Consider the following 23749-nt stretch of genomic DNA (forward strand, 5'->3'; position numbering starts at 1 on the left):
TAGTTGAATATATTATCTTTATTTTTGAATAAATTGTTGACTTTAGAAGAGTGAAATCAATCTTAATTATATGGTCCTCAAATTGTTCCAAAGCAATGAAAAATTTCATTCCTCACTAAAAGAGGACAGTGAGAAATCTGCCAATACAAACAAAAAGACACACAATGTGGTGTGGGACAGTTTTTGTACCCTTGATGGATCTTATGAAACATGACTAGATACATGTCACATTGCTTCTATAAGTAATAAATTATTGTCTTTATGTGTATGAAATGACTCCAACTGACTTTTGAAACTCTGTGTGTTACTATTTTATTGCTTTTCTTGAGATTTTGTGTTTGCAATGACTATATATGTACCGATGCCCACATGATTTTTTAACGTGCCTGTATCTTATGTATCTTCAAAAGGTAGGAATCTAATATGATTTACAGTGAATAAATGGTTGAAAATGATTTGAAACTTGAACAATAGCCGATGAACATTATCGTAAATCGAAGTTCATAGTATTACTCGTCTTTACAATTGAGACAGTAACCCAGTCAATAACAATTCTACAAAAATAAAGAAAAATTAATACTATTAGTTCCTCAAGACTCAACTTATGTTTATCTTCTCTTGTTTTTGTCGAATTACCACCGATAAAATCAGTTTCAGCTGTAAAGACGTGAAGGACCCTGAGCTTCTACTTAAAGATGACAACGTTGATCATCTTCAATGTTTTGAGCAATTTTCATGCGTTGGTTTACCTAGACAACATGTAACTCTTTCTCACCCTAGTTATTGTCTTAAAATTTTACCCTATAATGAATGTTACATTTTCTTGGACCCTACCACTGTGGGAGTTTTATAGCACTGTCTTCATTAAATCTACCAATATTAAGGTCATTCACTCATTTACTAGACCCTGTCATGCATCCTTATGAGTATGGTCCACAATTAATAAGCATTTTTTGGGTTAAGCAATGAGTCTTTACCACTACAAACCATCCAAATAGCATACTGTACACAATTAATTACACTTCATAAAAACAAATAGAAAATTAAATAACTCTGCAGAGGATGGAAAAAAAAAAGATAACCAAATCTAATTTTTCTTTGAGGGTGAGGGAAATCTAAGGTTGAAATTAATTAATTCTGAACATTCTCTACAAGTTATGGAATACACAGAAAAGTTTAAACTCTATATTTTTCTAACTAGCAAAATTCTAGTTCCTCATTCTACAAACTACTTTATTGCACATCATTGAAACCAATTCAGACGCCTATACTTGCTTTCCTGTAATCACAGATCGTCTTATTGTGTTACAAAGCATGCTAACCATGCACGAATTCCTCGAATCTGTTCAAAGGGAAAAATCAAACTAGTTTTCTTCCACTAGAGTACTTGATTCTCTTTCGCTTCTTTTTATTCCTTTTCTATTTTGGTCTACGCATGCGCCAAATGCATCAATATAGCATGCAAGGGAGGCATCACTTACTGTTTCGACTTCTGAACTGTTTTCAAGCTCTGGCCAGCACCCACTACTAACTTTAAAGGTTTCTAGACCTTTTATCTGATCTAAAATTCTGGTATACCACTTGTCCGCGAGGAGTACTCAGTCACCAACTTTAGAAACATGGATGATTTGTCCTCTAATAGTCGTAAAGGGGTGTCAAACTCAGCAACTCGACCTGCAAAGCCATCGCAAAATTATCCTCATAAGCATAGATTAATGAACCATAATGCAAATCCAGTGGATAAATAGAACAGACAGAATAATAAGTTACAATACACACCATCACTGAGCACCAGAACTTGATCGCTGTCAATGACAGTAGGAATACGATGCGCAATGGTGACCACAGTGCACTCTTTGAACTCTGTTCGAATGATCTTCTGGATAAGATTATCAGTGGCAGCATCGACGGATGCTGTTGCTTCATCAAGTACAAGTATTTTTGACTGCTTCAGTAGAGCTCGGCCAAGAGAAACAAGTTGCCTCTGTCCTACACTCCAATTGTCTCCATTCTCTATAACTGCAGGTTTCAAATTCCGTGTTAAGAAAGCTACTTATGAATCCAAACACTTTTCTTTTTCTTTTTTCAACATGTGTATTTTGCAACAAAAAAAAATCATGGCTACCTACCTGGTGTATCAAGCTTTTGTCCTTTCTCACGAATGATATCTCCAAGTTGAGACTTATCTAGCGCCTGTGAAAAATTAAAACCGACAATTACAAAGTGGATGTGCATAACCTTCTACTCAAATAGCCCTAATTATCAAAAATGAATTATTGATCTATTTTCATATGCTATGAGCTCTTTCCTAGTAAAAAGTATAGGAAACTTTTCTTTATATTGACTTCACGTCCTTTCTTTCTCCTTTTTTTAATATCAGTTTTATGTATGTTTCTAATGTAAGATATCTTGGCCTCTCTCTTATTCCTTCATCCTTCCTTAGTAACAATACATATATTTCGATTAAAAATAATAACTAATTCATCTGTTACAATATTACTATTTATAAGAATGAAAAACCCCTTTCCAACATGCATATACATAAGTAATACTAACCTCCCAAATATCTTTATCTGAGTGCTCCTCAAGAGGATCAAGATTGCCTCGAATGGTCCCTTCAAATAAGGTTGGATCCTGTGGTATGATACTGAGATGGCTTCGGAGGTCATGAAGACCAATCTCTGAAATATTGATGTTGTCTATGTGGATACTTCCACCTGATGGTTCAATCAATCGAAACAATGCTTGAATCAAAGTAGATTTGCCACTGCCGGTTCGTCCAACTATCCCTATATTTTTTCCACCAGGAAATGTGCATGATACTCCATGAAGCACAAAAGGAAGATTTTCTTTGTAACGGACCTTCAGGAGAAACAGAGTTATATAAGACAATGGAGGTGTGAGATAAAAAAGAACCAGTTGCAGTAGAGTAGAGTAATCATTATTAGATAATTTAATAAATGTAACATGGTTAGCAGAGTAAATGTCATACACCAAGCAACAATATAATAAATTATTGTTTATTCCACCTCTCAGACAAAAAGATACAAACAGCAATCAATTTAAGACTTCGGAAAAAAATACAGAACATACAAATATGAAGTTATATTTGTACCTGCAAATCAATTATTTCAATTGTGCCATTTTCAGGCCATAAAGATGGAGGGCGAGAATCTTCAATCACTGCCGGTGCTTCACTAGGAATTTGACTGTACTGATAAATTCTCTCAATAGATATAATTTTATTTTCAAGTTTGCAAAAGCTAAGTATCCAACGGGATAAGCGCGCATTTAAGTTCAGACCATATGTCACAGCAAGTCCAGCCATGCCTAAGTAGAAAAAGTAATAGTAATAAGAAACAGAAAAAGTAATATTCTGCATCATGTGCAAGTATCACTTGTGAAAATAAAATTAAGGTGCCTTTTGTTATACAAGTCAGAGCTAACAGAACAAAACTTGTGTTTTGTTCTGTGTTTGATGCGTTAAAAGTAGAACTAAACAAGACAATACAAAAAGTGGCATATTTTAGCCCATTGAAAAGGGTGGAAACATAGAGAATAAAATAGAATAGGCTATTCCATTCCGTTCGGTCTGTGCGAAATACTACCTAACTTTTAATAATATATTACATAATTAATCCTTCAGAATTATACGTATAACGTATCACATGCGAAAGTACATAAATGAAACAAGGTTATTAGAACTAAGTACTTACTTGGGTCAATAGTTCCATGGGGAAAGCTAACAAGTAATACCATGCAGAAAGCAAACACAAAGGTGGACAATAACTCCATACGCAGGCAGAGCCACTCAATAGCAGCAAGACTGCAGAAGAAAGGTCGTGCAAAACAATCAAGAAGATAGAGGTTTCGCTTCATGAACCTTTTTTCTTGTCCGAAACCCCTGATGGTGGATGCTCCAGCAATTGATTCACCAAAAAGATTTATAATTGGTGATTTCTGGATGCTTACAATTCGGACCAGTTCCCTCGATGAAGCCATGTAGTATTTCTGCAACATTGGTTATCGTTAGAACAACTCACAAAATAAAATCACGGGGTGAAAGACAGATATCAAAATATAAAAAGAATGCAACGAGAATTAAAACATTAAACACAACAGTTTTCTTTTACCTGCATCCACAAACAAGCAATGGCCATTGGGATGACTAAGAGTAAAACTTGCCATGTCACTTCTGTCATTACGCCAACAATACCAATAAGCTGTATTGTTGTTGCAGCAAACCCACCAAGTCTAAAAGGGATGTCAAGATCCACAACACTTTGATCAACTGAAACCTGGACGGATACAGATGATACGTTACTATTGTCTTACACCATATACAGGGAGAAATAGATAAAAGAAATAAAAACATACCCGGTTCAAGATCCTTCCAGCTGGTGTAGAGTCAAAGAAATACATCGGTGCATGGAAAACACATCTAAGCATCTTCAAGAATAGCTTCTGTGCAGCTGCGAGACCAAATGTAGCGACTAGAACAGCCCTTACAAATATAAACCAAGAACTGCCAAAAGCAAGGGCCATGTAAACAAGAAGAAGAACCATGGGAGTTACTTTGGGCTCATCTCCTTCTGTTTGAGGGTTAGCCCACGCCATCCACCAGTTACTAGCAATCTGAAGGAACTGAAATAACGCTTGTGCTATGATTATGAGTGGAATCAATAAACCTTTATATGCCGCTGCCATGTATGAAAGATACACCTTCATGCTTACTCTACCTCTAACCCTCTCCTCTTCTTGAACGAGCTGTTTTTTTCTCGACCTTTTTGCTTTTTTCTTCTCCTTAGTTGTTTTTTGATCTGAAGATGATGGTCCCTCTTGCATTTCCTTTGTCAAACTGTCGATATCGTTAGCAGAACACATGGACTTCTTAGTGGTCATAACAGATGCCTCCAATGTTAAATTTTCGTCTGAATCTTCAGAGGAGTGAGCAGGAATATCCATAGCCTCTATGGCTTCATGGTGAGCTGAAACTAGAGCTTTAAAATCTGTTCCTGCTTGTAAAAGATCATCATACTTTCCGGCTTGTATGATGCAACCTTCCTTGAGAACCTTCAAAAATGGAAAGATAAAGTTAGAAAGAATCGTCTGCGCATCATATGAACTGCACAATCATACTCCTAAGTTATTTTAAAATTCCAAACTTTGTAGTGAAAATCGAACTAAAATTCGATATAACATTGTACATTTGTCAAAGAATTCTTCCCAGTCCTTCAAAGAAATATATTTAATAGCTTTATAGACATTAGACAAAGATAAATTACAGATGCATTGCTAATAAACAGATTGGAGATCGAAGTTGTAAAAAATATGGATTTATTTGAAATTTGAAAAGCAGCGAAAGTATTAGCAATGGATTTAATTAACATATAACTGGTTGGAAAGAATTATACTTATGAACTTTCTTGAACACAACCCATATCAATGTTTTAGGACCTACAACAATTCGTCAATTTTTCCTCAAGATTAATTTTTACATCTGACTAAATCTCCTGCTGATATTCTTATAATTTCATGTAATCAATCTCTGAACTGGTTCTTCTGTGTTGTTTTTAAATGTTTACCAATTCTATCTGTCAAGTATGATATTCAAACTTGATATAACGAACCTGCACGTAAACCATATGTAACGCAAAAAGAAAGAACTAATAATGTAAACATCAACAGGGTATGAAATGTGCTTGAATTTGAAACATAACGTTGAAATAAGCTAAGGCATCTGAAACCCTGGAGCATGCATCATGCATGGAATGTACAATTCTCAAATGCGAAATGAAGTGTAACCATTAACTTTATCACTTATTACATAAATGCATGAATGTGCAAGAAAAAATGACGCAGCCATACCAGTATCAAATCAGTAGCAGGAAGAAATTCAACTTGATGGGTCACGAAAATGACTGTTTTATTTGCTAGTGCCGTCAATATATACTCCTGCAGTTCCATATAATTTATTAAGCAAATACAATTCAGTTAAAACAGTTACATCAACTATGTGCTAAAGAAAACTAACCCTAAACAACTCTGATCCAGTGTGTGCGTCAACTGCGCTGAAGGGATCATCAAGAAGATAAATATCAGCATCTTGGTAGAGTGCTCGGGCAAGCTGTACCCGCTGCTTCTGACCCCCACTTAGGTTTATACCTCTATCACCAATAATTGTCTGATCTCCATGTGAGAAAAGTTCTAGATCCTTTTTCAGTGAACAAGCATGAATAACATTCTTGTACTTTGCTTTGTCCTTTGGGCTTCCAAAGAGTATATTTTCTTCTATAGTTCCTGATTGTATCCATGCTGATTGGGAGACGTATGCAGAAGAACCACACACACTGACCTGCAAAATAATCCAATTTATCTTGTTAAAAACTGTTACAAAACAAAAGACTAAGGGTCTGTTTGGATAAACAACTTAATTGAGCACTTATAGCATAAGCGCTTATCATATAAGTGCTTATGCATAAGCTATTTCTATAACAAAAGATAAGATAAAGTCAAAATATTTCCATATAAGCAATAAGTTGTTTTCATAAGCTTCCCGGGAGAACTTATGAAAATAAGCTGAAAAAAGCTTATGGGCATGCCATAAGTTGTTTTCATAGGCTCAAACAGTCTCACAAGTACTTATGCTAGTAGATAGAATCAATTAAGCCATTTCAAACATCCCCTAAAATGCAGAAAGAAAAAAAATATATAGATGGAATTAAAATCTTAAGTACACAAACATACTTCACCAGAAAGCTTAGGAATTTCTCCAAGGATGCAAGAAAGAAAACTTGATTTCCCTGAACCAACCGTACCGCAAACAGCGACACGCATCCCTTTTTCAACTTTCATATTTATCTCAGAAAGAGTAGGCCTGGCAGATGAAAGGTCCCAAGAGAATTCACTATCCTTAATTTCTATGGCAATGTTAGAAATTCCTTGTGGCAAGACAATAGTTGCATCTTCCTGCAATTCTTCCTCGAGTAGGAAACAAGATAAACGATCGACAGAAACTTTTGTCTGAGCCATTGTAGATACCAAGTCTGGAAAATTCCTCAACGGTTCTTGGAGGATCCTGAAAGTCGCTAGAGCAGAAAGTACACCTCCTGCAGTTAGCTTACCACCCAACAATATGCAAGTAGCGAAAGTGACAGCTGAAACAAATATAGGTGAGCTCCAGAACATGAAAGTTATGAAAGCCTGAGAATATAGGGCTTTCCTAAGCCACTTGAACTCTACCCCACGCATTTCCTCTAATCTTATTCGATATCTGTCCTCCCAAGCCTGAAGCTTGAGAATCCTCATGTTCCTTAGGCACTCAGATGTTTTTCTCATTCTTTCATCCTTAGCAGCCATTAATTTGTCTTGATAATCTTCTTGGACCCGAGCCACGGGAATAGTGACTACAATAGAAATGATTGTGGCAACAAGTGTTGCAATGGAAGCAATTCCAACATTCTTATACAAAATTGCGAGGGCTAGAATAATCTGCAGAGGAAGCATCCACATGTCATGAAGATACCAAGAGTAGTCCCCTACCCTCTGAACATCAATAGCCATGTAGTTAACAATCTCACCACTTGTGTGACTTTGCCTAGCTAAGCTCGACAACCTAAGCCCCTTTTGATATACCATGGCTGTTAAAGCGGACCTAACATGCATCCCCAAAATGTCCACTCCTAGATACCATTGCCTCGTTGTGAAGGTCTCCACAAGCTTTGCAACAAAGAATATTCCGGCAAGGACATACCCCTCATGAGGGTAAGTCTCTATACCACTCAAGTAATCAACAAAGTAACTTATCATGTATGGACCTACATATGAGACAAGAGTAGTGACACCAGCAAAAATGGCATTAATAGCTGCCTCCTTCCAGAATGACTTCAGAAGTGTCCAAGCTAATGAAGGCTGAGTCGACGTGTTTTCAGCCTTCATTTTCTCCCAATTTGAATTCAAAACCTTAAAATTTGCTTTAGCTCGATCTTTAGGCGCAACAAGGGGAATGTCCTTAAGCTCAAGTGGTCTCTTTGCACCAATGGAAAGAATCGAGTTAAGCCAAGACAAAGTGGCCAAACTAAAAAGTCCAGCATCACTATAAGGAGTAACCTTAAGGCACCCTGGTTCTTCATCTTCCTCTTCATCAAGAAGTAATGGCTGTTGATTCTCAGAGTTCCTACAAACTTGTATACCAGAAACACCCCTAATTGCTACAAAACACAAGAAGGCAAGAGCAGGGGTAACAGCGAAATTTGCCAAAACATGAGAACGCATATGTTTGGAACCTTCCACCCAAAACCCTCTCCCATCAACATATAAACCACACAAACAAACAACAAACAGCACAAACCAAGAAACTCTCAGCAAAATTGGAAACTTCTGAGATACCTTGTACTTGCAATGCAAAGCAGCGAAACACAACACAATCCAAACCAAACTTTGCACAAAAGGCACACAAAGAAGAGACAAATCTTCCACAACCACAAACTTGTCCTTAATCAAAACAACACCCTCAAATCCCAAAACCAAAACTTGCACCAACAAAACATAAAAACAAGACAGCACAGATAACTTAAACCATGTCCCAATTCTAACCTCAACCGTTTCTCCATCGACACGAATCAAACCACCATTTCCAACAACAACATTATTATTATCCTTAAAAAACCAAACTCTTCCACCAACACAAATAAAAACCTCCCTCAATAGAAACAAAACAAGAAGAACCAAATTAGTAAATATTGCCACAAGTTCCAAAACAGGCAATTCAAGGATCTTACTCAAAAGGGTATTCCAATTCCAATTCCAATTCAACCAAGATGTAGCCATAACTAAAAAACTGATTCAGCAGAAGAATATTGAGTCGGTGTGATGAATAAATGAGAGAGAGTGTAACCATATGATGTCATCAAAAGCAAGGAATGAAGAAGAACATTTCACCATGTGGAGTTAGATTCTGCGTGACACATTTTCACGTTAAAACAAAGTGGTTTTTATCATTCATCATTAACACGGAAAACAAAGACAAAATTTTTACAGTTTTCAGCTACAAAGAGACAAAAGGGTATAACAAAGAATCAAAATTGTATACAATAACAAAAATACAAACCTGGATTTTTCTTATTTAGATCATGTGAAGCTACTTCATAAAGTTTCTATCTTTCGACACCAAATAGAACAGAAACAATGATGATGGTGACCCAAAATGAGTAGGGTAGGTATAGAATTAACGATCCTTTAATATTGAGGTATTAAAAAAGTATATAATAATGATAATGATTTTAAATTGCGGTTGCGTTCGCAGATGTGATATTCTAAATCAGAATAATGTTGATTATTATTATTAAGATCAAAACTCTCACAGTCACGGTCTCAATGCAACTGAAAAGAAATCAAAACCCTTAATGTCAGAGCTTAAATTAAGGTCTTTTTAAAACCCTATGAAAATAACAATGTAGAGAAGATGAAATATTGTGAGAGAGATTGTGTGATGTGTCTCTATTTTTTTTGGTTTTCACCGGTTTAATCTGGTTCGTGGGTCAGTTCTGACATCAAGTAGTTTTAGCCCCTTACCGATCGCAGTTGCGGGGATTGAACCGCGGTCCTTCCTACCAAGTTTAGCGTCAATCATCACTGAACCAACAAACTAACTATTGGTGTGATGTGTCTCTATTTTACTTTAATTTTTGTTTAATTTTATTTTAATTAATTACTTAATATCGCTTGAATCTGCCTTAGATTTTAACAAACTTTGCAGTGAAAAGAAATGTCACCACAATGTACAAGTTTCATATTGTTGTGAAAATACAGGTGGCAGATTCAAACATACACTTAATTTTATGTATTTTTTTAGAAAATAATAAAGTATTGAAGTGTCACTTAATATTAGTGTGGAAAAAGTCACTCATTTTTAGTGAAGTTTTTTTTGACAGTTTTAGTGAAGTTAATTAGGGATGATTTAATTTTCCTTTGTGATTTAATATAATAATTTTCTAACAGTTTTTACCATATCTGTGAAGAAGATGCTTCATTAATTTTATACCATATGGTAATTTATTTAGAGACACTACTTTATGTGTGTAACAAATATAGGAAGTAAAATAGATTTGCTAGCTAGCACATAGAATAATATTTATTACATGTTGATACATCATGCATGTATATCTTTTAGCATAATGTTTTATTACAAAGTTCCATGTGTGTGTGCGTATGAGTGATGAGATCATGATACATTCTAACATTTGTTATAGATCTCATCATATGGTCCACAAATAAATATAATTATATTATAAAGTGGACTTGTATATTATTATTTAATGCTTTACCACACTATAATTTTCATGAAAAGGAGAGGGTGCTTTGTTTGTTTATACTTTACAGTGTGTCTTTGTATAGCTAGCTAGTGTAGTGGGAGATGAATCAGATCATATAGAAAAAGTGAGGATTGTGATTGTGATACCATTTTGCCATAATGGTATAATTACATGCTTTTTTAGGATTTGAGACTCTCCAAACATGTTTGTGAAAATGGATATTCATGCATTAACAAACATATCTTCATCACAATATAATGCACACATGCATTGTACAATAAATAATGTTAATTACTTACTTAATAATAATAATAATTAAATAAAAATATAAACAAGCAAAGTGATTTTCTATTGAATGGTCAATTATTTAAAGAAGAAAAAAAATTGATACCCCACTTACTTTATCTTCTTACTTTGGATGTTTCTAATTAGGGTGCTTCTATGGTGAGGCCAGTAAAATGGCCTCTTTAGTGAGGTCAATTGAATTGCCCAATAGAATTTTAAGTGATGCCACATCAGCTCTACATTGTAATGAAGGTCTATGGTAAGTCTTTCTAATGAAAGTTTTACTTATTGCACATCACCCCTTCTTTTAGTTAAAATTATTTTAATAATTAAAACTTATTTTATTTAGATTTAAATCATATAACTAATATCCAATTTTTAATTTGTCTTTTTAAAGTACAAATTTTCTCATTATTTGTGTTCTTCATTCTTCATGTATTCATCATTCACCATCCAGATCCTCCATTTTCATTGAACAACAACCTTAAAATTAAATATTCTGGAAATTACTACCACTATTCTAGATCTGAGATTTTTCTCCAAACGAGAGTTTGATGCTGAAACGCGATTTAAACTCATTCCTTTGATGTGTGGATATTTGCAAAAGCAAATCTCAGATCTGTAGCCTCAAACGCGAGTGAACTCAAAACTATTTGGTTTTAAGTTTGACAATCCAAGAAACGTTTTTCTTCTCCAGTTGTGAAAAGTAAAAAATATCTATGTTTAAATTTGTCATCTATGTGTAAACAAAAAAAGATTTGTCATACAAAATCCATTATAGATTCAAAATTTAATTGAAGTTTTAATTTGGAGGTTCTGCGTATACTTCAATCGAGACTGGTACCACGGGTCTGAAACCGGGTCGGAATGACCCGGCTGAAGGTTGAAGATGATGCTTTGTTTAATATATTAACGCGCTCTATCTTTATAAATATTTCATGATGCTAAGATAACAGCAACAAGTTCCGTTGTAGTAGCGGTTGGTGCGTGTTACCGTTGCAAAGCAGTCGTGGGTTCGATTCATATTGGTAGCGTTTTGTGAATTATAATTTTTTAAAAAAGCGAAAAATAAAAAATGAAAACTATGGCACAAGCATGATTCGAACAGAGAACCTAAATTTATTAATAACCAACACTTACCAACTTGGCTGTAAACATTTCTTGTTAAATTATGCACTTGATACATACATATTCTATTTAATTCGGTTGTAATAATCCCTACGGGGATTAAAATTAATTGAATATATTATTAGACTTTTATTAAATATTATAGAAATAAAGTACAAATTTACTATTTAAAATATAAAATGAATTAATATTATAATATGACTTAACTGAAGTTAATGAATTAAACTTTAAAAATATATTTTGGACTATTAAATTATATTTTGACCGATACTTATAATCCGACTGAAGTTAATGAATAAAAACATTTAACAGTAAGGTAAAATTTAATAAAATTACATTTTTATTTTTTGAACAACATAAGATTACATATATGGTGGTGGTGGTGGTGACCTTTTTATTGGTGATTAGAAATACATACGTAAAAAAAAAAAGTAAGGATTTTTTTATTTTTTTGTTTAAATATTAACATTCCCAAAAAAATATAATTTCTTTTATTAAAATTTATTGATTCTTTTAAAATTTTCCAAATATACAAAAGTTTCCTAATATATAAAGTATTATGAAATCTTGATCGTAAAAAGTCTTTTGAAAAAAATCTCTCAAAATCCATTCAAATCATGTGTTAAAAATCTTGATTTTAAAAAAGTTTTTAGAATCTCACAAAATCAATATAGTCCAACAAAATCTCATAAAATCATCAAAAAAAATTTTGCCAAAATTGTCTCATAAAATCTCAATCCAATACACCTTAGTGTCATTTTCGATTTTAATTCTCCAGATTTCATTTTTTAAATAAATAAATTTAAATTAATTAATTAATGAATGCTCATATTCCAAATATTAATGTCCACTAAATGTGTGGGTTCCAACTTACTATATGTGATAGAGAGAAAGTAGAATAGGTTGTTGTGCATTAATAATTCCAATGCCTGCAATAATTATTTGTAGGTGCATGCCATCAAGAAAATAATACTTTTTTTTTACTAATCAAGAAAATAATACTAGTAATACACTAATACGTACAATTATTACTTTTGTTTTATTTATTTATTTTGGTTAAGGTTTTATTTTTTATACTAGTATTTAAGTTTTTTTTTTATATAAAGTTAATATATAATATATAGTTTTTTTTACAATATGTATACATATAAAGTTAGTATACTACTATTACGGTAAAAAAAAAAAAGTTTTTATGTACTATCCCTATTTGTGTATATAATGCAATATATATATATATATATATATATATATATATATATATATATATATATATATATATATATATATATATATATATATATATAACATTCTCATATAAACCTAATTTTAACGAAAGAGTCATGAAGTTTGTCTAAACCTGTTGATTTTTATGGGAGATTTCGAATATTATCAATCTGACTGTTCAATATCACCTAATTGGACTAACAAACAAATGAGAAAAAGAATTACGATCATTGAACTCAAAATGTATAGACAGATCGTAATAACAGTCTCAAACCTAATTGTAACGAAAGGGCGTGAAGTTTGTCTAAGCCTACCGATTTTTATGAAAGATTTCGAATATTATCAATCCGACCGTTCAATATCACCTAATTGGACTAACAAACAAATGAGGGAAAAAAAATTGATCATCGGATTCCAAATGTATAGATTGGTCGTAATAACAGTCTCACCAGATACCTAGTTTTAATGAAAGGGCCATGAAGTTTGACTAAAACTACCGATTCCGACTGAAGATTTTAAATTTTATCAATCCGACCATTCAATATCACCTAATTGGACTAACAAACAAATGAGAAAGAAATTTGTTTATCATCGGACTCCAAATGTATAGAAGATCGTAATTATAGTCTTATCGAAAACCTAGTTTTAATGAAAGGATCATGAAGTTTGTCTAAAACTTGGGTCAATAGTGTTCAAGTTGATTTAGAGTTAAAACTTAGTCAAATAATTATTTATTTTTAAATTTTACATTATTTATATAATTTTTAAGTCATAAACTTCAACCGAAGTATAACTCGTATTAAAAAACTAGGGTTAATAATACTTTTGAACCGAAGTATAATCCATTATCAAATACTATGATTAATAGTGATTCAGTTGAACCAGAGTATAATCTTAAGTCAAATTATATCTTATTTTTAAATTTTAGTTTATTTATATAGTTTTTAAAACATTAACTTCAACGGATTATAACCATTAGTCAATTACCACATTTAATAGTGTTTTAAAATAATTTTATTTAATTAAAGATGATACGGGTACTCCCTAATCAAATATAAATTATATTAACATTTGATTCAAAATAATTAAATTGCATAAACATTATATAATTCATTTTCATTCATATAATTACATGTTTAAAATGACAAATATTATCTTTTTTAAAAAAATGACAAATTTAGTGTATTGGTCCTAAACGTTCAGAAATAGAGATATATTGATAAGGTGGACTAAAATTCACAAAAATGAACACAGCCAAGTGGTTAGCTAATGAGAGTAAAGTCAGTAGGTCATGGGTTCGAGACCCTCTTCATTTAATTTTTTTTTTCTGCCTTGAATTTCAAGGAAAATTTTAAAAAAAATTCACAAAATGTTGTGAACAGGTATCGAACTCGCGCGCGTCCCATATAGAGATAAAACCTGCAACCACTCGGACACATGAATGAATTGTTAATTTGCATTGCGTCATATAATATATATATATATAAAATCAGCGTTGATAAAAAATATATAAATTAACATCATCTTCAACCTTCAGCCGGGTCAATTCGACCCGGTTTCAGATCCGCGATCCAAGCTTAATACCCGTCAGTATCATGTTCATTTTAACGGCGAAAATAACAATTAATTATCCAGAAACATCACAAAAACCATTTACAATACATTCATGCTTTTAATTTTGATTCAAATTGTCTAAAATAAGAAACCTAAAATTAAAATTTTCAAAAACTTAACCATTTAGTAAGGCAGTTATGCGAACATCAACAAATTTGTTGATGAAGTGGTGTGTTCGTTCTTATTTTCCAACGTTAAATCCAGATCTATTCATTCTACCGATTGATAATTAACTCAGATCTATTTTATTTATTTATTTTTTTTACGTTTTTTTTTTCTTTCATGAAGATAACTCAAGTCAAGAAAAACTCCAACTACTACCTTCAACCATCTACACCATGAACTTCTTTTAATAAATCAGATCCGATCAATCAGGATGAGGATGAAGATTTTTGTTTTTTGTTTGATTTATTTGTGAACATTAAATTGGAAGAAGAAGAGATTATTTTTATTTTTTAATAGGAAGGTAAGAAACAATTTCTTTGAACAGAAAATGATGTTGTTGTTGTGATATTGTTTCAATTGATTTTAACAATAACAATTAAAATTAATAAAAGAATATAAAGATTGAGATAATTATGTAACTTTTAATATGATAGGGACTTATTTGCAATATTAATAGATATGAAGGTACATAATAAGTGGTATGTACCATATAATCCTATGTGGCATTTGAATAAGTCAACTTACTTTTCTATTGGCCACAGTGTCTATCTCACCAAAGAGGCCAATTTTGTGGCCTCACGCTAGAATTTTCCTTCTAATTATACATGATAAAACATATAAATTGAAAGCACATGAAAAAGATTGAAACACTAGTTTCATTGGAAAAGTTTTTTGGGTTAGGAGGATAGGTATATTAATTGTTTGGTGAATCATGGAGGAACGTGTGGCTATGAGGTCTTTATTGACTTTTGAGAGGGTTTGATTTAATTGACGTATATCATGGATCCTTGTTACATTTGATAGTGATATAATCTAAGTCATAGCAGCAATAATATAATAGTTATAATATCAACGAGGATATATAGTTGCTTTAAAAATTAATGAAAAGGAAAGTTTGGTTGATTTAGTGATCAAAGTATTTAAAGGATATTTTATTATGATAAATGAAAATTCAAGTGTAAAAAACTAAATAGAGTACTTTTTTTTTTTTTTTTATCATAGACGAAATAACAATCACGATTCAAGTAAACAGAGTTGTACAAAAATTTCAAAAAATAATCAGTTGAGCACATATATTACCTGTTCTTTGATGCTAAATGAGTTTAGTAACCTCTGTGCCTGGCCAAATGTAGCTTTTATACGAGAAATTCTCCTGAAATATAGTGTTATATGGAGAATCTCATAAATTATTGATATGATTTTTTGTGTTTTTGGTATTGCGGAATTTGGTGGGATATGATTTTAGAGAGAAAATTTTCTCCAAGTACAGGGTTATATGAATAAAACTAAAGTTCTTAGCTTATGACTCTATATATAGAGCTACATAAAAACAAATAATATATTTTTAAAAAAAGAAACTAATCCTATAATAAATTCTGAACAAATCTTAAATATTCTAACAGAAATATAAATCATAAACCCTAATATTATTTTATTTCAAATATAAATCTAAAACTATATTTAAATATAAAATCTTTCAAAAAAGATATTTAGGCATTATTCCCAACAATTATTCATAACTATATGACTATATATATATAAAGCTGCAAGAAAAATAAATTTTTGCAACATATATTTCAAAACAACAAACTAATTTTAAATATTCTAAACATATCTTCAAATTCTAAATAGAAATATAAATCTTAAATCCTAATAATATATATTTTAAATATAAAATCTTTAAAAAAAAAATTAGGCATTATTCTCGAGTCTCAACATGTTTTTTCATAACAATTTGGTCAAGTGTGTGTTCGGTTATGAACGTACAACTATATGTAGCTGGTATATAAAAAACATTTCAAAATTGCGTTTTAAAATTAAGCGCGCTAGGATCCTGTGTTCTAAAATTTTGAGCATTTAAATTCCAAAATTGAGCAGGAGTATTTTCTTCAGTTTGGGGGGCTTGGAGCTTTTAACAAGCCACATTTTTAAATTCGTATTAGGTCTCCTAGTATATTGGGTCGTCCTACTCAAAATCCGAAAATGTTTCAAGTTTTTGCCGAGGTATTTAAATTGTTTTCTCGTTAGTCTCATATCTGATGAACTCGATAATTCCTTATTCCTTAATCCTTAACTTAAATCAGTTGAACTGTTTAATTTTTGGTTTAATTTCATTTGATGCGAAAAATGAAGAAGATTTATATAATCAACAAAAATTACTTTGATGGCAGTATTTGGTTTTGGTGAAGTACAAATGGATGAGAATAAGATCTAATAATGACATTCACTGGACTGGACATGATGATTACTTTCCCGAAGCATGCCAGCATGGTTCCAAAAAACCAAAACCATCTCCTTCTTCTTTTTGGAAAATGCTAAACCGTGCCGTGGGCGGGGCACTGGTGGGGCACTGGTTAAGAATGCAAAAATAGTAATTTAGTATTGAAGTTTGTGCAATCAACTCATCGAAAGTTTAAAAAATGTTTTTTTTCTTTTCAAAATTTTCTGTTTTTGGTTTCCTTAATCAGTGCCCCGGAGACACCGGTTAGCCTGACCTCTTCTTTTTTATGAGAAAGACAAAACCATTTCTTTTTATTTTTTTCTAATTTATTTATTGGCAGCAATGCTGCCCTAGAAGAATTAAAATCCAGTATTACGTAATAAAAGACTAACGAGGTAATTAAATACATCAACTCGTCACAATGATCCTAATTAATCTGGTGTGGTATCCATTGTTGTTTTTTTAACTGTAAATATATCATTACTGTATAAATAATCAGGTCTCTAGACAAGATAAATAAAAACTCATATAAAAAATATTATAAAACAAAAACGTCGTATATAAAAGGAAAACCAACATTATTTCCAATGTACTACTATCCATTGTGCGCATGTGTTGTTACATTTTTGGTTTTGGATCATCGTTGATAAAATGGGGAATTTGCCAAATTTACATACAACATATATATGGGGCATTTGCCCACATAAAAATTTAAGTAATCGTTCACATAAATAAGTAGAGTTAAATACAGTATGTTTTTAATTTTTACAAAATCAAGAACTTTAAAAATTATTCATTTTAATTTCTATTTACATTTTCAAAGGACTATTTTGAAAGTTAAAAATATTTATCTTTTTTAAGTCAAATTTTGTAAATAAAAATTAAAATTTTGTTGTTTTTAGGAATAAAAGTTTCAGATTTTATTTTAAAACAAATGTTGCAGAATTTATTTCTAAGAAAAAAGTTTCGGAATTTATTTAAGAAAAAGACTTTTAGAACTTTTTTCAAAAAATATTCCTGCAAAAAAGGACCCATAATTAAAGGGCTTAGTATCGCCCCAAATAAAGTGGAAAATTTCTCATCCCACCTACCCACTTTCTCACCACACCCCTGGAAATTCCATTTTTGTCCTTGGTCAAAAAATTCGGAACGTGTTTTCCGAATTTTTTTTGCCTTCAAAAACAACTTCGGAATGTGTTTTCCGAATTTTTTCCAAATTTGAACTAAAAAAATTCGGAAAACGCGTTACGACCGAAGGAAGTATTTGTTAATGGTTTTCACGTAAATATTGTGTGTTCAATTTTTTAAATCAGATAAATCAATATTTAGGCACTATTATGTTCACTTATTGGCAATGCTGAAATCATGTTCAGCCACAATAGAATAATGAGATTCATAATCAGATTAATGTTTCTAGACTTATCAATTAACTCAGCTTATATAATCGATTAATTGCTTCCATACACGTTCCACGCATAACGAACGCTGCTAATTCAGGCAACATTATAACCTTACAGCACATGACTATGCGAAGTGGTGAATGCTGCAAAAGCAGATTCATCCTACAAATTCTCTAATAGAGCAGTGGCTTTTTCTTGCAAAATCTGCCACGCCGCATTGACATGCCTCACTTCTGTCAATGGTGCTCCTACTGCCAAACGCAGAATGTACTCACCCGATAGAATCTGCACATATTGTTTATCATCAAGGGAAGAACATATTACATAGGTGAAAAACAGAATAAAACCCCCAAGTTAATTTATGCATACCGTGTGTGTTATGAAAACACTTCCTGTCGAGTTTACTAAGTCAAGTAGATCGTGATTCAGTTTATTGCCATTATCTTCAGAGTTTGGTGGAGGTAAAAGACGAAAACAAACTAATGAGAATGTTCGAGGTGTAACAACCTGTGTATATAATTTGCTGCGTTAAATACAGTAAGTAATTAAGATGATGCATTATGCAGTCTGTCCTAGAAGGAAGAATACCTTGAATCTTGCGTCTTGAACTACAAGCTCCTCAAAAGAAGCTGCCAATGCGATGTGGTTTCTTATGTGAGCTCGCAGGCCTTCCAATCCATAGAGCCGCAACACCATCCAAAGTTTTAATGATCTGGAGACAGTGTATGATAACGCGCAAGGTTACACATGTGCCGGTAATTATGAATCTTCAATGTATACTTTTTTATTTAGAAAAATAGATAGCAATATAGGAGTACTTACTAAGTTACTACCAAGGTTTTAAAATACCAATAGATATAAAAATCCATAAAATCCAAGAAACATTGCAATTCATGATCGAAAGACACACCTAAAGCGACGCCCAAGAGGAATTTGCCAGTCTTTGTAATCTATGACCATGTTTCCTTCAGAGGCCTGCAAATTCAGTACGATAAGGACACAGTTAAAGAACGGCTTAATCTGCAACGTTGAGGCCTGAAAATAAATACTACAAGCATGCAAATAGAAACCTACCTTATTTTTCAGAAATTCAGGATTTGTAGACAGCGACTGAATCAGAGCACTCCTGTCCTGTATCAACTCATAATCAATTTTACATATTAACATTCTTGTTAATGAAGTAAAGTGAAATATTACAAATGAAATTTCATAAGTGTCATTGAGAAAGAGTATTATGGTCAGGGATACCTTAACCCAAAGTAGTGAACAGTCAAAGTTAGTAAGGAACCATTTATGTGCATTCATGTTAAATGAATCAGCTTCTTCAACTCCGTCAATGAAGTGGCGGTACTCTGGACATATACAAGCACTTCCAGCATAAGCAGCATCCACATGCAACCAAATGTTGTTGGTCTGCCAATAAGACACCATAACCATGTATTATCAGATTGTATCAGTAATCACTGTCCAAGATGCACTCAAAACACTTATCAATCTTATGTTGGTCATTTCATAGACAGTCTTGCAAAAGCATGACTGTCAGACCGATGTGCAAAAAATGGCATAGTCTAACAGTTGCAAAAAATGACACAGGATTTTTATTTTTTCGAGTCTCTGCATAATTATTTCTGATTTTCATCTATCTAGCTGTCTTCCTAGTTCCTTATTAGTCACATACTTCTATTAACTATTTGGACTTCAGGGTTAATATCCTCACTACAATGCATCAATTGTTACACTAGCAATTTTTATCATCAATTCAATTAAATCAAATACATTACCTTAGTGACTTTCGCCAATGCAGGTAGAGGATCAACAGCTGTTGACGAAGTAGTACCAACCTGCATGCATAAATGTAGTGTATACAGTCAATGCAAAAGCTTAATAACCACCTCAAGTTGATGTGAATATTCAGATACATCCCCATTCATCAGCAAGAAATATAGATGGAACATTAGTACCGACCATATTGTTTCAGTTGGTAAAATTCCCATGTTTATCATCCTGATAGAAGATTAGTTAGTGGTTAATTAATTAATTAAGTAATTTAGATATTAATGATATATATTATTTATGTTATTAATTGGTCATTTATGTTATTGGGTTGTTAAATGGGCTTTATGCCCTTAAGCCCATTAGCAGTCCTATATATGTAGTGTTCTTTCATATTTTAATGGAATGAATGAAAATGAATCAATTTATCTTTTATTTATTGTTTTTCTTAGATTTAGCTTAGTGTAGCTTGATAGAGCCTAAACTCTCTATCACATCCATTTAATACAACCTTCAGATTTAATATCTATAAAGGTCAACGTGCAAAATTATCAACACAAAATCTCCTTGCATGCATATTAAAAGAGTATAGTTTCATCATGAGACTAAGGTTGTTACTGGAAGAACATCATTTTGTGTCAGCAACAAACAAAGAAGAAACAAAGCTCCTACAGCAACACGAAGAATGATATACTAGTACTAGTAAGATAAAAATTAAAAGAAAAATATTTGGATTTATAGAACACACACACAGAGAGACAAAGCTGGACAGTTAATAGATAAGTATGTAATGCATTGCAACTTGCAAGGTAATTTATAAAAAAACTAATATCAGAAGAAGACTTTAATTCTTACGTTAGCACATAAGAAAAAAGGTATAAGACCACTGGCAATGTCATTTGAAATTGCTTCAGACAGTACATCAGGGGAAAGCGCAAAATTTGTGGAAGAATCGGTTTTAAGCAACCTGCAAAGCTCTGGATCAAGTCCTCCTATCTGCCAATGAAAAGCAAAAGATCATTATAATTAATCAAGTAACAAAAAGGACAACTTTTCCATCTGAAGTGTCTCTAACCATACCTGGCAAGCTTTTAGTAAAGAGGAGTGGACATGGTCAGATGCATATGTCACAAGCTTAGGAAGGGCACTCCTTCCAACCGTCCGCAAAATCTTGTCACGGGCAGCCAACAATACAACTAGCACAGCTTCACTTGCTGTTCCCTGTATAACTCCACCCCCTTTCCCTGTAATATAATCACATCCATGATTTACAGGTTTACATTACTCCTACATATCATAGTATATGAGCTTCTACCTAATAAATATTCCATATGTCTTAGGGGTTCAAATTTCAAAGTTTTATTGAAATTCATTCAAGTTGCAGTGTAATGAAATATCAAGCAAGATTTTGCAACCTCATCAAAACTCATAGAAATAATCATCCAAGACATTATTACCATTAGAAAGGAAATCCTGAGGCAGAAAGAGTGCCTTGGCAAGCCAGTCAAGGACAATTGATTCGAGTTCAGTTGCAGCAGGAGAAGTTATCCAGCTGAAACCCACAATGTTGATACCAGCACTAAGCATCTCTCCTAAAAAACCAGCAATGCTGCTATTGGATGGAAAATATGCAAAATAATTCGGGCTTTGCCAATGTGTTACCCCTGGTAGTATCTTATGCTGTACATCTACAATAAGGAGCAGAAAAGCATTTCAGTGAAACAATATATGTTCGTGAGAAGAGCTTCATGCTAGGAAGGATTTTGAAAAAGATCTTCGACCATGACTTGGGATGCTTTTGGATGAACAACTTAATTAAACACTTATAGAATAAGCACTTATCATACACTTGAGATGCTAGTTCAGTGGTAAGAGATTAGCCTTGTAACCTCAAGCTGCTGAGTTCAAATCCGTCAGAGACAGTTGTAAAATGGTCATTAGTGCCACTTGAATGAATAAAAATTTCTCCTTTCCCCAATAAAAAGGAAAAGCACTTATCATATAAATGCTCAAGTATAAGCTATTTCTATAAGCTTTCGTAGAGCTTATCAAAATTAGCTGGAAACAACTTATGACATTTCCGTAAGCTCTTTCAAACAATTTATCAGGTGCTTAGCTTATACCCGTAGATAAGGCTAGATAATGTTAAGATTTTGACTCCGTGGCTGCGATATAAGCCCCGTCAGCCACATTTTACCTTGATTGTCAACAATATAAAGTGAGTTTATGGCAGACATAAACATAATGACTAAAACCAAAGTATGACAAATAAAAAAACAGTAAGCAAAGATTACGTAATTGAGAAATGTAAGTAAAGTAATTAAACCATTCAAAACATGTTCCAATGTTGTAGGGTAAGTAGGAGCAGAATCTGGTAGAAGCTTTCCAAGATAACCTGGCTGAAACATGAGGGAAATGTTTTTTAGAATTCCATACAAAGAATTCATCTAACAAATATACGACGACCACTGACAGTGACACGTCCACACTAATAATAATAATTTGATAATTCAATATAATTATATGTGTCAGTGTCCGACACCGGAGACATTAATTAGTATATTCATAAAAATATATATTGAAAAGGGTATAGAAAGATAACCTCAACTTGACTGAGAACTGGAAAATTTTCGATAGTTTTGTAGTAATCAGCAATGAAGTCTACCATCTTATGAGCTTGTTCTCTCAGTTGCTCAGCGTCCATTGGTTTCAATCCACTTCCATCTTCTTCCCTGTATGCATGTACGTACAATTTCAAATACCAACCAATCACATTTGTTTAATGAATAACTACGAATGTAAGAGAAATAGTGTATCATATTCATGATGCAATTGTGTTGTGACTCACTCACATTTGTATGTCAAGAAAAATGAGAGAAAGAGCCTTCTCCAACTTATGATGTTTTTCCAACAAGCAGGAGTATGTTCGAAAAGATTTTCACATGAAAGGGAATGAATGGATTCTCTCCCATAAAAGTGAAAATCTACGCCATTCAATTTCTATCGCTTCATGATTTATGAAGCACGGACACAGACGGACATGTGTCGGACACGAACACTAATCTGAGGAGTGTGGATGCTTCTAAACATATTTCAAGAGAAACTCAATCCCTAAAAAAAATAAATAAAAAGAGAAACAGTGACACACATGCTGTCGGTAGAAATTCGGTAAAAGAATTTCGGTGTATATATCAGAAAAGACCACTTTTAGTAAAATTGATGATTGTATTTTGTGTCTTCAAAATGACATAAAAAAAGGAAAGAAAAACGTGATATAATATCAGAAAAGACAAAAAATAAAAAGAGACTGAATTAAAAAAATGTCCGGGATAAGCCCACGAGGTCCATATGGGCCGGGTCGGACTCGTCAATGTGCGTCCCACTAAATAATGAGTATTTTCTTTTGTCATCCTATTCATTTTCTCAACGCTTTACAAAATTATCAAAATACCTCTGTCCGTTATTTAAGTAGCGGATGTTATAAAAATGAAAAAAATTTATGTTAGAAGGATATTTTTTGCAAAATTCTCATTTTTATAAAAATCAACTATTTAAGTAGTAGAAGCTATAAAAATCTTGAAAATCATGTCGGGGGTGTTTTTATTTCTCAAATTTCACATTTTTAT

The 23749-nt window shown here is 32.6% G+C and overlaps 2 protein-coding genes across 3 annotated transcripts; both read right to left on the reverse strand.

Moving 5' to 3' along the window:
- Positions 1-1105: 1105 nt before the first annotated feature.
- Positions 1106-9440, reverse strand: LOC123893016 (ABC transporter C family member 5). The gene is made up of 12 exons (XM_045942931.1): positions 9110-9440; positions 6748-8956; positions 6035-6355; positions 5869-5955; positions 4378-5073; positions 4134-4298; positions 3717-4011; positions 3116-3330; positions 2557-2862; positions 2130-2193; positions 1780-2019; positions 1106-1674 (listed from the first exon to the last, which is right to left on the reverse strand). Exons 2-12 carry the CDS (start codon positions 8827-8829, stop codon positions 1562-1564), a joined length of 4584 nt encoding a protein of 1527 aa, XP_045798887.1. The 5' UTR covers positions 8830-8956; positions 9110-9440; the 3' UTR covers positions 1106-1561.
- Positions 9441-18274: 8834 nt separating this feature from the next.
- On the reverse strand, positions 18275-23211 carry LOC123889317 (tyrosine decarboxylase 2). 2 transcript variants are annotated; one of them, XM_045938601.1, is made up of 13 exons: positions 22976-23211; positions 22726-22855; positions 22450-22522; positions 21581-21811; positions 21204-21367; positions 20979-21119; positions 20132-20191; positions 19599-19763; positions 19425-19481; positions 19261-19325; positions 18939-19062; positions 18720-18857; positions 18275-18635 (listed from the first exon to the last, which is right to left on the reverse strand). In XM_045938601.1, coding segments are annotated over exons 1-13 (1473 nt in total). In that variant the 5' UTR covers positions 22978-23211; the 3' UTR covers positions 18275-18512. The 2 variants fall into 2 exon arrangements, with proteins under 2 accessions (XP_045794557.1, XP_045794558.1); XM_045938602.1 differs by lacking the exons at positions 22450-22522; positions 22726-22855; positions 22976-23211 and adding an exon at positions 21971-22423.
- Positions 23212-23749: the final 538 nt, after the last annotated feature.

The sequence above is a fragment of the Trifolium pratense genome, linkage group LG6 (assembly GCF_020283565.1).
Source record: "Trifolium pratense cultivar HEN17-A07 linkage group LG6, ARS_RC_1.1, whole genome shotgun sequence".
Classification (NCBI taxonomy): Eukaryota; Viridiplantae; Streptophyta; class Magnoliopsida; order Fabales; family Fabaceae; genus Trifolium; species Trifolium pratense.

Excerpts from the sequence above, each read along its gene's own strand:
- LOC123893016 (XM_045942931.1), bottom strand. The coding sequence starts at position 8,829 with ATGGCTACATCTTGGTTGAATTGGAATTGGAATTGGAATACCCTTTTG. Across the intron at positions 5,074-5,868 it reads CTGCTACTGATTTGATACTG|GTTCTCAAGGAAGGTTGCAT; the intron begins GTATGGCTGCGT and ends CCATTTTTGAAG. Across the intron at positions 4,299-4,377 it reads CTGGAAGGATCTTGAACCGG|GTTTCAGTTGATCAAAGTGT; the intron begins GTATGTTTTTAT and ends GTATCCGTCCAG.
- LOC123889317 (XM_045938601.1), bottom strand. Across the intron at positions 20,192-20,978 it reads CTTTTTTCTTATGTGCTAAC|GTTGGTACTACTTCGTCAAC; the intron begins GTAAGAATTAAA and ends TTATGCATGCAG. Across the intron at positions 18,858-18,938 it reads TTCAAGACGCAAGATTCAAG|GTTGTTACACCTCGAACATT; the intron begins GTATTCTTCCTT and ends TTATATACACAG.